Genomic DNA, 15,994 nt, shown 5'->3' on the forward strand with positions numbered 1-15,994 from the left:
ACGCCTCCAACTCAATCATCAAGTTTGCGGACGACACAACAGTGGTAGACTTGATTACCAACAACGACGAGACGGCCTACAGGGAGGAGGTGAGGGCGCTCGGAGTGTGGTGTCAGGAAAATAACCTCACACTCAACGTCAACAAAACTAAGGAGATGATTGTGGACTTCAGGAAACAGCAGAGGGAACACCCCCCTATCCACATCGATGGAACAGTAGTGGAGAGGGTAGCAAGTTTTAAGTTCCTCGGCATACACATCACAGACAAACTGAATTGGTCCACTCACACAGACAGCATCGTGAAGAAGGCGCAGCAGCGCCTCTTCAATCTCAGGAGGCTGAAGAAATTCGGCTTGTCACCAAAAGCACTCACAAACTTCTACAGATGCACAATCGAGAGCATCCTGGCGGGCTGTATCACCGCCTGGTACGGCAACTGCTCCGCCCTCAACCGTAAGGCTCTCCAGAGGGTAGTGAGGTCTGCACAACGCATCACCGGGGTCAAACTACCTGCCCTCCAGGACACCTACACCACCCGATGTTACAGGAAGGCCATAAAGATCATCAAGGACATCAACCACCCGAGCCACTGCCTGTTCACCCCGCTATCATCCAGAAGGCGAGGTCAGTACAGGTGCATCAAAGCTGAGACCGAGAGACTGAAAAACAGCTTCTATCTCAATGCCATCAGACTGTTAAACAGCCACCACTAACATTGAGTGGCTGCTGCCAATACACTGACACTGACTCAACTCCAGCCACTTTAATAATGGGAATTGATGGGAAATGATGTAAATATATCACTAGCCACTTTAAACAATGCTACCTTATATAATGTTACTTACCCTACATTATTCATCTCATATGCATACGTATATACTGTACTCTATATCATCGACTTCATCCTTATGTAATACATGTATCACTAGTCACTTTAACTATGCCACTTTGTTTACATACTCATCTCATTAGTATATACTGTACTCGATACCATCTACTGTATCTTGCCTATGCTGCTCTGTACCATCACTCATTCATATATCCTTTTGTACATATTCTTTATCCCCTTACACTGTGTATAAGACAGTAGTTTAGGAATTGTTAGTTAGATTACTTGTTGGTTATTACTGCATTGTCGGAACTAGAAGCACAAGCATTTCGCTACACTCGCATTAACATCTGCTAACCATGTGTATGTGACAAATAAAATTTGATTTGATTTGACATGTCTTGAGTAAATAAGTATTCAACCCCTTTGTTATGGCAAGCCAGAATAAGTATAGGAGTAAAAACAAAAGGCACATAACAGGTCACATAGTAAGTTGCATTGACTCACTCTGTGTGCAACTTTAGTGTTTAACATGATTTCTGTACCCCACACGTACAATTATCTGTAAGGTCGGTCAGTCGAGCTGTAAATTTCAAACACAGATTCAACCACAAAGATCAGGGAAGTTTTCCAAAGCCTCGCATAAAAAAATAACCTATTGGTAGGTGGGTAAAATAAATTAAAAAGCAGACATTGAGCATGGTGAAGTTATTAATTCAACTTTGGATGGTGTATCAATACACCCAGTCACTACAAAGATCCAGACATCCTTCCTAAATCATTTTCCGGAGTGGAAGGAAACCACTCAGGGATTTCACCCTGAGGCCAATGGTGACTTTAAAACAGTTACAGAGTTTAATGGCTGTGATAGGAGAAAACTGAGGATGGATCAACAACATTGTAGTTACTCCACAATACTAACCTAACTGACAGAGTGAAAAGAAGGAAGCCTGTACAGAATAAAAATATTCCAAAACATGCATCCTGTTTGCAACAATGCACTAAAGTAATAATGCAAAAAATGTGGAAAAAAATGTGGCAAAGCAATGAACTTTTTATCCTGACTTCAAAGTGTTTTGTTTGGGGCAAATACAATACAATACATTATTGAGTACCACTATCCACACTTTCAAGCATAGTGGTGGCTGCATCATGTTATGGGTATGCTTGTAATCATTAAGGGGAGCTTTTCAGGATTAAAAAAACCCAGAATGGAGCTAAGCACAGGCAAAATCCTAGAGGAAAACCTGGTTGTCTGCTTTCCACCAGACACTGGAAGATGAATTCACCTTTCAGCAGGACAATAACCTAAAACACAAGGCCGAATTTACACTGGAGTTGGTTACCAAGAAGACAATGAAAGTTCCAGAGTCTCACAGTTACAGTTGTGACTTAAATCTGCTTGAAAATTGTTGGTTAGACCTTAAAATGGTTGTCTAGCGATAAACAACAACCAATTTGACGGAGCTCGATGTAATGCTCCGGGTGTCGTGGGTGTGGAGTCAAACGCAGGAGACAGAGCGTACAATGCTGTGCTCTTTAATTGCACTAACGCACCACAGGGTGCTAACAATAATCACGGCCCCAAAACACAGGGAATGACAAAATGACGACTGAAAAATGCATGACCAGGAACTAACATGTCCTCTGATACAGAGCCGAAGGTTACAAAGAATAATCCCGCACAACAACCAGGCGGGCCGGCTGTCTAATAAAGACAAACTAATCATCACAAACAGGTGCTACCAATAAACATACAAGGAGGGGGAGGAAAGACAATCAGTGGCAGCTAATAGGCCGGTGACGTCAACCGCCGAGCGCCACCCGACCGGGAAGGGAAACCACCCTCAGTCGGACTCGTGACCCTCGAAGAATTTAGAAAATAATAATTGGCAAATATTGTACAGTCCAGGTGTGCAAAGCTCTTAGAGTCTTACCAAGACTCACAGCTGAAATCACGGCCAAAGGTGATTCTAACATGTATTGACTTAGGGAGTTGAATCAAGATATATTATTGTTTTATTTCAAGATATATTATTGTTTTATTTTTCATATTTATTTTTTTCAAATGTAATGTCAAGGTGAAAGAAAATCCACTTTGACATTACAAAGTATTTTGTATAGATAGTTGACAAAAAATGACAACTTAAAAAATGTTAATCCCACTTCCTAATACAACAAATGTGTGAAAAGTCAGTGGTGTGAATACTTTCTGAAGGCACTGTATATTTATCGCTAGCCCTCTCTTCCCCATTCAGGAACAGCATAGCAGCGTCTGCGGTGTGTGCCTTCAACCTCAGTGCCATCACCCAGGTGTTTGGAGGTCCCTTCAAGTACCAGGAGAACTCTCGCTCTGCCTGGCTACCCTACCCTAACCCTAACCCTGACTTCCAGGTAAATACTCACCTACCCCAACCCTGAAGGCTGGTTTGCAGTTGGTCGATCAACATGTCTGTAGACAGTTGTTGCAGTGACATCGTGACCATTCTATTATCATCCGACATCAAACTTATCGTCTTCGTTATGAAAAAGTTTAAATACAAAACGACAGCCTCTGCATGGCATTTTTATTCGATTTTGTATTTCACCTTTATTTAACCAGTTCGGCCAGTTGAGAACAAGTTCTCATTTACAACTGCGACCTGGCCAAGATAAAGCAAAGCAGTGCGACAAAAACAACACAAAGTTACATATGGGATAAACAAACGTACAGTCAATAACGCAATAGAAAAATCTGCATACAGTGTGTGCAAAGGAAGTAAGGAGGTAAGGCAATAAACAGGCCAATAGTGGCAAAGTAATTACAATTTAGTCATTTACACTGGAGTGATATGTGCAGATGAGGATGTGCAAGTAAAAATACTGGTGTGCAAAAGAGCAGAAAAACAAAAACAAATATGGGGATGAGGTAGGTAGTTGATTGGATGGGCTATTTACAGATGGGCTGTATACAGCTGCAGCGATCGGTAAGCGGCTCTGACAGCTGACGCTTAAAGTTAGTGAGTATAAGTCTCCAACCTCAGTAATTTTTGCAATTTGTTCCTGTCAATGGCAGCAGAGAACTGTAAGGAAAGGTGGCCAAAGTAGGTGTTGGCTTTGGGGATGACCAGTGAAATATACCTGCTGGAGTGTGTGCTACGGGTGGGTGGTACCTAGCAAAGAATTATAGATGACCTGGAGCCAGTTGGTTTGGCGACGAATATGTAGCAAGGACCAGCCAATGAGAGCATACAGGTCGCAGTGGTGGGTAGTATATGGGGCTTTGGTGACAAAACGGATGGCACTGTGATAAACTGCATCCAATTTGCTGAGAAGAGTGTTGGAGGCACTCTCTTGTAAATGACATCGCTGAAGTCGAGGATTGGTAGGATAGTCAGTTTTACGAGGGTATGTTTGGCAGCATGAGTGAAGGAGACTTTGTTGCGAAATAGGTAGCAGATTCTAGATTTAACTTTGGATTGGAGATGCTTAATGTGAGTCTGGAAGGAGAGTTTACAGTCTAGCCAGACACCTAGGTATTTATAGTTGTCCACAAGTCAGAACCTTCCAGAGTAGTGATGCTAGACGGGTGGGCAGCGATCGGTTGAAGAGCATGTATTTAGTTTTACTAGAAATTAAAAGCAGTTGGAGGCCGCGGAAGGACTGTTGTATGGCGTTGAAGCTCGTTTGGAGGTTTGTTAAAACACAGTGTCCAAAGAAAGGCCAGATGTATACAGAATGGTGTCGTCTGCGTAGAGGTGGATCAAAGAATCAGCCGCAGCAAGAGTGACATAATTGATATATACAGAGAAAAGAGTCGGCCCGAGAATCTAACCCTGTGGCACCCCCATAGAGACTGCCAGAGGTCCGGTCAACAGGCAATCCGATTTGATACACTGAACTCTATCTGAGAAGTAGTTGGTGAAGCATGCGAGGCAGCCAGTAGAGAAACCAAGGCTGTTGAGCCTGCCGATAAGAATACGGTGATTGACGGAGTCGAAAGTCTTGGCCAGGTCGATGAAGATGGCTGCACGGTACTGTCTTTTATCGATGGCGGTTATGATATCATTTAGGACTTGGGGTGCACCCGTGACCAACTCGGAAATCAGATTGCATAGCGGACAAGGTATGGTGGGATTCGAAATGGTCGGACGATCTGTTTGTTCACTTGGATTTCGAAGACCATAGAAAGGCAGGGCAGGATGGATATAGGTCTGTAACAGTTTGGGTCTAGAGTGTCTCCCCTTTGAAGAGGGGGACGATACGAAAGAGAGGTTGAACAGACTAGTAATAGGGGTTGCAACAAAGGTGGCAGATAATTTTAGGAAGAGAGGGTCCAGATTGTCTAAACCAGCTAATTTGTAGGGATCCAGATTTTGCAGCTCTTTCAGAACGTCAGCTGTCTGGATTTGGGTGAAGGAGAAGCGGTAGGGATCCAGATTTTGCAGCTCTTTCAGAACGTCAGCTGTCTGGATTTGGGTGAAGGAGAAGCGGGGGGCTTGGGCCAGTTGCTGCGGGGGGTGCAGAGCTGTTGGCCGGAGTAGGGGTAGCCAGGTGGAAAGCCTGAACAGCCGTAGAGCAATGCTTATTGAAATTCTCCATTGTCATGGATTTATCAGTGGTGACAGTGTTTCCTAGTCTCAGTGCAGTGTGCAGCTGGGAAGAGGTATTCTCCATGGACTTTACGGTGTCCCAAAACCTTTTGGAATTAGTGCTGCAGGATGCAAATTTCTGTTTGAAAAAGCTAGCCTTTGCTTTCCTAACTGACTGTGTGTATTCATTCCTGACTTCCCTAAAAAGTTGCATATCGCGGGGACTATTCGAAGCTAGTGCAGTATGCCACAGGGTGTCATAGGTCAGTCTAGCCTGGAGTTAACCACGGGCTATGTCTGTTCTTGGTTCTACAATTTTTGAAAGGGGCATGCTTATTTAAGATGTTGAAGAAAGCACTTTTAAAGAATAACCAGGCATTCTCTACTGACGGGATGAGGTCGATATCCTTCCAGGATACCCAGTCCAGGTCAATTAGAAAGGCCTGCTCGCAGAAGTGTTTTAGGGAGCATTTGACAGTGATGAGGGGTGGCCATTTGACCGTTGACCCATAACGGGCACAGGGAATGAATCAGTGACCGCTGAGATCCTGGTTGAAAACAGCAGAGGTGTATTTAGAGGGCAAGTTGGTCAGGATGATATCTATGAGGGTGCCCATGTTTACCGATTTGGGGTTGTACCTGGTAGCTTCCTTGATCATTTGTGTGAGATTAAGGGCACCTAACTTAAATTGTAGGACGACCGGGGTGTTAAGCATATCCCAATTTAGGTCAACTAGCAGTACAAACTTTGACGATAAATGGGGGGGGGGCAATCAATTCACATATGGTGTCAGGGCAGAGCTGGGAGCGGAGGGGGCTCTATAACAAGTAGCAACAGTGAGGGACTTATTTTTGGAGAGATGGATCTTTAAAAGTATAAACTCGAACTTTGGGCATAGACCTGGATAGTCTGACAGAACTCTGCAGGTTATCTCTACAGTAGATTGCAATTCCACCCCCTTTGGCAGTTCTGTCTTGATGGAAAATGTTGTAGTTGGGGATGGAAATTTCAGAATTTTTGGTGGCCTTCCTGAGCCAGGATTCAGACACGGCTAGGGCATCAGGTTCGGTGGAGTGTGCTAAAGCAGTGAATAAAGGACACTTAGTGAATAAAGCAAACTGATGTTAACATGCATGAACCCAAGGCACTGGGCTTCAGCAGCCCAGTGCTCCAAATAGCATACTTGCTCTATTTGAACACCTATAAACACATCCATTTCAAAATGTACTTGGTAAATGTCCACCTAGCAAGCAAGGCAACTAAAAGCAACTTTCTAAACAATGTTTTGGTTCATGAGTAGCTTGTTAGCTAGCTAACTAGCAGGCTAACCAGTTCAAATAATGACCAGAGTATAGCTGACAACACCTTAACTTTAGCTACTTTTTATTCATTATTAAAGGAAAAGAAACCCACCACAACAACATAATTCATTTCAAGGTAATGATGGCCAGTTTACAGAAATTCGCTTTTGGTTGTGTGTATGACAAGATAAAAGTAGGTCATTCTATATGAGAATTATAGAACTACTGCACTGTCTTGTCACAGTGGATTTGGTCTTGTTGCTGTAGCAGCCCAGTAACCACGACAACTGGCATTGCAAAGTTTGCAGAGACATTAATTTTTTTCATGTCTGTGCAACAAGGAAACAGTCGCAGCGCCGGTCAACAGACATTCCACCAGAGTATAAATTAAATGTTGTTTTGACCAGCGACACTTGTCCCATTCTAATTGTCTACAGACATGTCATTAAACCAAGTATACACCACCCTTAACCCTGACTTTCAGGTAAATATACACCTACCCCAACTCTAACCCTGACTTCCGGGTAAATATACACCTACCCCAACTCTAACCCTGACTTTCAGGTAAATATACACCTACAACAACCCTAACCCTGACTTTCAGGTAAATATACACCTACCCCAACTCTAACCCTGACTTTCAGGTAAATATACACCTACCCCAACTCTAACCCTGACTTTCAGTTAAATATACACCTACCCCAACTCTAACCCTGACTTTCAGGTAAATATACACCTACCCCAACTCTAACCCTGACTTTCAGTTAAATATACACCTACCCCAACTCTAACCCTGACTTTCAGGTAAATATACACCTACCCCAACTCTAACCCTGACTTTCAACTCTAACCCTGACTTTCAGGTAAATATACACCTACCCCAACTCTAACCCTGACTTTCAGGTAAATATACACCTACCCCAACCTAACCCTGACTTTCAGGTAAATATACACCTACCCCAACTCTAACCCTGACTTTCAGGTAAATATACACCTACCCCAACTCCCTGACTTTCAGGTAAATATACACCTACCCCAACTCTAACCCTGACTTTCAGTTAAATATACACCTACCCCAACTCTAACCCTGACTTTCACCCTGACTTTCAGGTAAATATACACCTACCCAACTCTAACCCTGACTTTCAGGTAAATATACACCTACCCAACTCTAACCCTGACTTTCAGGTAAATATACACCTACAACAACCCTAACCCTGACTTTCAGGTCAGTTAAATATACACCTACCAACCTAACCCTGACTTTCTATACACCTACCCCAACTCCTGACTTTCAACTCTAACCCTGAGGTAAATATACACCTACCCCAACTCTAACCCTGACTTTCAGTTAAATATACACCTACCCCAACTCTAACCCTGACTTTCAGGTAAATATACACCTACCCCAACTCTAACCCTGACTTTCAGGTAAATATACACCTACCCCAACTCTAACCCTGACTTTCAGGTAAATATACACCTACCCCAACTCTAACCCTGACTTTCAGGTAAATATACACCTACCCCAACTCTAACCCTGACTTTCAGGTAAATATACACCTACCCCAACTCTAACCCTGACTTTCAGGTAAATATACACCTACCCCAACTCTAACCCTGACTTTCTACACCCCCAACTCTAACCCTGACTTTCAGGTAAATATACACCTACCCCAACTCTAACCCTGACTTTCAGGTAAATATACACCTACCCCAGGTAAATATACACCTACCCCAACTCTAACCCTGACTTTCAGGTAAATATACACCTACCCCAACTCTAACCCTGACTTTCAGGTAAATATACACCTACCCCAACTCTAACCCTGACTTTCAGGTAAATATACACCCCCAACTCTAACCCTGACTTTCAGGTAAATATACACCTACCCCAACTCTAACCCTGACTTTCAGGTAAATATACACCTACCCCAACTCTAACCCTGACTTTCAGGTAAATATACACCTACCCCAACTCTAACCCTGACTTTCAGGTAAATATACACCTACAACAACCCTAACCCTGACTTTCAGGTAAATACCTACACCTACACCCCCAACTCTAACCCTGACTTTCAGGTAAATATACACCTACCCCAACTCTAACCCTGACAGGTAAATATACACCTACCCAACTCTAACCCTGGTAAATATACACCTACCCCAACTCTAACCCTGACTTTCAGGTAAATATACACCTACCCCAACTCTAACCCTGACTTTCAGGTAAATATACACCCCCAACTCTAACCCTGACTTTCAGGTAAATATACACCTACCCCAACTCTAACCCTGACTTTCAGGTAAATATACACCTACCCCAACTCTAACCTGACAGGTAAATATACACCTAACTCTGACCCTGACTTTCAGGTAAATATACACCTACCCAACTCTAACCCTGACTTTCAGGTAAATATACACCTACCCCAACTCTAACCCTGACTTTCAGGTAAATATACACCTACCCCAACTCTAACCCTGACTTTCAGGTAAATATACACCTACAACAACCCTAACCCTGACTTTCAGGTAAATATACACCTACAACAACCCTAACCCTGACTTCCGGGTAAATATACACCTACCCCAACTCTAACCCTGACTTTCAGGTAAATATACACCTACCCCAACTCTAACCCTGACTTTCAGGTAAATATACACCTACCCCAACTCTAACCCTGACTTTCAGGTAAATATACACCTACTCCAACTCTAACCCTGACTTTCAGGTAAATATACACCTACCCCAACTCTAACCCTGACTTTCAGGTAAATATACACCTACCCCAACTCTAACCCTGACTTTCAGGTAAATATACACCTACCCCAACTCTAACCCTGACTTTCAGGTAAATATACACCTACCCCAACTCTAACCCTGACTTTCAGGTAAATATACACCTACCCCAACTCTAACCCTGACTTTCAGGTAAATATACACCTACCCCAACTCTAACCCTGACTTTCAGGTAAATATACACCTACCCCAACTCTAACCCTGACTTTCAGGTAAATATACACCTACCCCAACTCTAACCCTGACTTTCAGGTAAGGAACTCCAGTATGGCCGCCGACACAGCTCACAGGAAAATCTTCTATCTCTATTGAAGAAACAAGGCCTTGAGCCATGAGTTCAGCTAGGTGTTATTCTATCAGGGTTAAGCCAGGCACAGGATCAAATTGGGATATGTTTTGGGAGAGATGAGCCTGAATCAGTTTTTAAAGTTGAATATGACCAATTGAATATAACAAATCAGGCTAATAGCTACTACCATAGTGTGACAAGACAGATGTATGACTCAGGTCAGTGCCTTACAGATGTAGGATCTTAATTTGAGCCAGTTTGCTACAGCAGGAGATATAATTTATGAATGTTTTTGTAGGGGTTGATACATTTTTCGTTAAGGCAAATTAAGTCGTTTTTTTAAATAGGAAATTATACACTTTAGAAGTATTTAAAAAACTCAAATACACTAAGTTTGCATTTCCTGCTGTGCGGGAATTTTGTCGACAACAACAGAGTGATCAAATTAAGCTCTTACATCTGAGATGGCGATGGACGACCGTGCCTGTGTCTGTTTCCCATGGACAGTCAGCTCTGGTGGACATCTAGTCATCATGGACACAGGTTTTCACCTGGTTATTCTGAGAGATTTTATCACCTCAACAATTAACCAACACACACAAAATAATCGCATACAACAGAAAGTGTGTGTGTGCATGTGGTTATGTGTATGGGTGGGTATGCATTTGTGTTTGTGTGTGTGTGTTTTGTTTGTGTGCGTGCTTGAGTGTGTGTGTGTGTGTGTGTGTGTGTGTGTGTGTGTGTGTGTGTGTGTGTGTGTGTGTGTGTGTGTGTGTGTGTGTGTGTGTGTGTGTGTGTGTGTGTGTGTGTGTGTGTGTGTGTGTGTGTGTGTGTGTGTGCGTGCTTGTGTGTAGTCCCTGTACACTCTCTCATTAATTCATTCTCTCTCACTCGCTCTCTTTCAATCTCCTCACAAACCTGTTAATAATGACGACCTCGCGTTATAAAACTCGCTGATGTGAAATTTACAACATCCCATTCGCACCACTACAGTACTTTCCCTGGAGCCGGAAGAAGTTGCCCCTAACCACTGACCCAGGACCAGGTGTTATTACATCTCCCTTATAGTTTAAGGTTAGGAGTGGGTTGAGAGTCATCTGATCCTAGATCTGTGTTAAAGGGCAACTTCTACCTATCACGAATGGCACTTCATTGTCTGAAGCCTCTCTGACCCATAGCCAAGGAAATTTGTTTGGGGGTGGGGGTGCTGTGATTTTCTTTGCCTATTGGGGGATGCAGAATTATAATTTTTTGCCCAAGCTGAAGATATCTTTATCGGTCTACTAATACAGGACTAGTAAAGGCTCAGTGCATGACTTTTGAGAAAAAATGTACTAAATGTATTTGAATGTTTACCAGCATTTGTAACTTGACTCTGTACAAAACAGTTCATCAGATTAATACTGTTGGAATATAAAAATAGTTGCTTGATATGTTTTCCAGTTTCTCGAAATACTTTGCAAATGCAACTTATTTCTATGTGAACTGAAATGGTCTATTCATTCCTTTTCAGTAGACACTCTTATCCAGAACAACTTACAGTAGGGAGTACATACATTTTCATGCTTTTTCAAACCCACAACCCTAGTATTGCAAGCGCCATGCTCTACCAACTCAGCCACATCATCACATCATCACAAAACACTTGATGTCTCAATGTACTCAATTACTCTACTGTACATTGTTTTTCTTCATGGTGATGGAAAGTCTAGTTACAATCCTAGATGACCAGCTTGTGTACAATACAGTAATGTACATTTAAGTGGTTTGTAACAATGGTAAATTAATACTGCACAAAAAGTGGTTGTTTTCCATATTAATTGATCAAGAAAAATATTTTATTTGAAGTGGATGTTTTGTTTTCTTTGCCTATAACTTTGCACTTTTTGATGTAAATGTCAGACAGAGGACAGGGTTTTGTTCTTCATGGATTCCATTAAAATGACAATCAAAGAGAAAGGGACAGGGCAACGACTCTTACAACTCCAACTATTGAGTCATGTTCTTAATTATACAACTACCTTTTTTGCCAAAGTGGAGATGCTGAAAACATGCTACACGCTACAGACGTCGATGTCGCTCAACTAATACTACAATAAACAAAAATTATACAGAGTTACAGTTCATATCAGTCGATTTCAATAAATGAGGCCCTAATCGATGGATTTCACATGACTGGGAATACAGATATGCATATGTTGCTCATAGATACCTTTAACAAAAAGGTAGGGGGGTGGATCAGAAAACCAGTCAGTATCTGGTGTGACCACCATTTGCCTTATACAGCGTGACATATCTCCTTTGTATAAAGTTGAACAGGCTGTTGATTGTGGCCTGTGGAATGTTGTCCCACTCCTCTTCAATGGCTGTGCGAAGTTGCTGGATATAAATGGGAACTGGAACGCGCTGTCGTACATGTCGAGCCAGAGCATCCAAACATGCTCAATTTGGGACATTTCTGGTGAGTATGCAGGCCATGGAAGAACTGGGACATTTTAAGCTTTCAGGAATTGTGTACAGATCCTTGCTACATGGTGTTGTGCTGAAACATGAGGTGATGGTGACGGATTAATGGCACGGCAATGGGCCCAAGTATCTCTGTGCATTCAAATTGCCATTCATAAAATACAATTGTGTTTGTTGTTGATAGCTTATGCCTGCCCATACTATAACCCCACCGCCACCATGGGGCACTCTGTTCACAACGTTGACATCAGCAAACCGCTCACCCACATGACGCCATATACACTGTCTGCCATCTGCCCAGTACAGTTGAAATCAAGATTCATCCATGAAGAGCATACTTCTCCAGCATGCCAGTGGTCATCGAAGGTGAGCATTTTCCCACTGAAATCGGTTACAAAGCCGAACTGCAGTCAGGCCAAGACCCTGGTGATGACGACGAGCACTCAGATGAGCTTCCCTGAGACGGTTTCTGACAGTTTGTGCAGAAATCCTTCAGTTGTGCAAACCCACAGTTTCATCAGCTGTCCGGGTGGCTGGTCTCAGACGATCCCACTTGAAGAAACTGTATGTGGAGGTCCTGTGCTGGCGTGGTTACACGTGGTCTATGGTTGTGAGGCCAGTTGGACATAATGCCGAATTCTTTAAAACGACATTGGAAGCGGCTTATGGTAGAGAAATGAACATTAAATTATCTGGCAACAGCTCTGGTGGACATTCCTGCAGTCAGCATGCCAATTGTACACTCCCTCAAAAGTTGAGACATCTGTGGCATTGTGTTGTGTGACAAAACTGTACATTTTAGAGTGGCCTTTTCTTGTTCACCGTGTAAGGTAATGTACAAGGTAATGATCTTTCTGTTTAATCAGCTTCTTGATATGCCACACTTTTCAGGTGGATGGATTAATTTGACCAAGGAGAAATGCTCACTAACAGTGATGTAAACAAATTTGAGCACAAAATGTGATAGAAATAAGCTTTTTGTGCATATGGAAAATTTCAGGGATATTTTTTTTCAGCTCATGAAACATAGGAGCAACACTTTACATGTTTATGACACGTTTATAACACGTTTATATTATTGTTCCGCGTATTAAAGGTCCAGTGCACTACTCTTGTAAAAAAATATGTTTTTTTTTCAATGTTGTTTAATTTTATTTATAAAAAAACAAAAACGGGGTGCTGCAGCACGTTTATACTACTTCCCGCGGCTAGGCTCTGACCCCATAGGGCTTTCGAACAGATGGAGCATTTGGAAGCCTTTGCCTGTGCTCTTTAGTCATGACACAGAGAGAATGGTGTATGGCTGGAAGGGCTAGCAGCTCTCAGGGCTAGCAGCTCTCAGGGCTAGCAGCTCTCAGGGCTAGCAGCTCTCAGGGCTAGCAGCTCTCAGGGCTAGCAGCTCTCAGGGCTAGTAGCTCTCAGGGCTAACAGGCTTAGCATATGACCTAATCTACACACAGCAGTCTGAATGTGATTTCATTTTCTCAGGGGGTTGGGGGAGCCAGTGGAGGGAGCACACACACACACACACACACACACACACACACACACACACACACATGTTCCATATCACTCATGTAACCAAAAGCCTAAGGTGAACTTGGTCAGCGAGTTTTACGCTTGATAGACACACATATTTGCACATGAAGAAACGCACACACACACACAGATTGCAGTCACTTGAGGCTAGGAGAAATTGCCTGGATGGAAACCAATTTCCTCTGGCTTGTAGTATCTGACCAAAGCCTTGCCCTGCCCACTGTGGCTGTGTAGGTCTGCACAGGGCCCTGTTAGAGAGGATAAAGTGTGTGCGTGTGTGTGTGTGTGTGTGTGTGTGTGTGTGTGTGTGTGTGTGTGTGTGTGTGTGTGTGTGTGTGTGTGTGTGTGTGTGTGTGTGTGTGTGTGTGTGTGTGTGTGTGTGTGTGTGTGTGTGTGCGTGTATGTGTAAACCAGCCTTTTCCAAGCTAAGGGGGAATTGCTCTGAGCTGCACCATTTGACACACGCACGCACACACATACATACACACATACACACACACACACACATTTCACTGTTGGAGCACAGCACACTTTATCTAGGTTGGGGTGACATCTTCATCAAGTATTTGTCAATGTTGGAGGATTCGATTTACGAGCTTTGGATTTATGGCAGCCCTGCATTGATGTAAAATGGCCTACCCATATATCTAGCACCCTACACACACACACACACACACACACACACACACACACACACACACACACACACACACACACACACACACACACACACACACACACACACACACACACACACACACACACACACACACACACACATATACACAAATACACACACACACACACAGCAATGTGGATCTTTCCCCAACTTCCTGTGAAATCATTACTCACACACACCCTGGCCATTGAATGAATGGTTAATGATCTATCTGTCTAGAGAAATATCTCCCTCTTCTCTTGAACTGTATGAATTGATCCAGTAGTCATAGATCATGGTGAATCATGTTGCTGTGTATTAACAGTTAATATACCATCAGACTGGGGTGGGTGTGTCTGAGTGCAGATAGTCATCTCTCACTTTTAAATGCAAAATGAATTCATTGTTTAACTCATTTTCAGAGAGAGATTGATGTGTTTTGCACAACACTCTTATTGATGATTTCCCAATGGTTGTTATAATACATTTTACATGCATATCTCACTATATTATACAGTTAGTACCAGACCTAGGTAGAAAATAGTTATGTTTTGTAGTTCATTTGAAAATACTACCTTTTCAAAAACTCAAGGTTGTCAAATATAGGTTATGACATTTCAACTAAAAGGCAAATATTTTCTTTAATATTCAAGTACAGGTCTCAGAAAAACAACATAATATTAAAGTATTGGAATATCTCTCAGAAAACCCCAACATATTTTAAGATATTTTCATAAATGCAATTATTTAAAAGCAAACAAATGTATTTTTGATGGCTGCCAAAAAGCTACAACAGTTAGTTAAATTAGTCTAAATATATGATCATAAGCATGTGGTTTAGGGGGCTCTTAGATATTCGTCTTAATATAGTTTATAGTCTAGAATGAAATATACGCGGGACATGGAATCACCTCAACATTAGAGTAGACCACTTTTGCGGCTTCAAAATGGCTAACAAATATATTTTCACAATGAGTGAGACATAAGGTAATACTGTAAAACTTGGCATCAAGTTCTTGTGTAGTAACTTTGTGATTATTACAATAGCAACATTGTTGTTACATAGGACTTGCATGATAATGGAGTTATTACATAAGTAGAATAAGGAATAGTCACTATTCCTCTTGTGTGCAGTAGTTACAAAAAACTCTCAGCTCATTTCTATGCAATTAAAATGCAATTGCAAAAGTATTATGTATCAACATGCTAATAAAATGTTGGCCCAAAAGTAATTACAGTTATATTACTTAGGCACAAGAACAGTTGAATGTTAAACTGCGTGTAAGAGAGCGCTGACTGTAACAAATGATGGCTATTGAGTGTCAAAAGGAAACTAAATATCCCAAAACTGCCCTCATGAATCAACTGCAGCCGGAAAATCTTTTGTTTTAGTCTGAGTGAACTATCCCTTTAAAGATGTTCAAGTGTGTGTTCGTAACAAGAACAGCCCTGCCATTAGTTGAAGGCAGCCAATCCAATAGTTTCAGAAAAGCAGTCACTTCCTCAGATCTGTAAACTGTCATCAAGGCAAAGGGTG

At 42.2% G+C, this 15,994-nt stretch overlaps 1 protein-coding gene across 2 annotated transcripts in view; it reads left to right on the plus strand.

Annotated features, from left to right (window-relative positions):
• sema5a (sema domain, seven thrombospondin repeats (type 1 and type 1-like), transmembrane domain (TM) and short cytoplasmic domain, (semaphorin) 5A) overlaps positions 1 to 15,994 on the plus strand; it is a 209,735-nt gene that overhangs the window by 110,490 nt on the left and 83,251 nt on the right. For both annotated transcript variants that reach the window (XM_064949247.1, XM_064949248.1), the window contains exon 9: positions 3,088 to 3,223. In XM_064949247.1, coding sequence (XP_064805319.1) covers positions 3,088 to 3,223 — 136 coding nt within the window. The remainder of the gene's footprint in view (positions 1 to 3,087; positions 3,224 to 15,994) is intronic.

Source organism: Oncorhynchus masou, chromosome 30, assembly GCF_036934945.1.
Source record: "Oncorhynchus masou masou isolate Uvic2021 chromosome 30, UVic_Omas_1.1, whole genome shotgun sequence".
Lineage (NCBI taxonomy): Eukaryota > Metazoa > Chordata > Actinopteri > Salmoniformes > Salmonidae > Oncorhynchus > Oncorhynchus masou.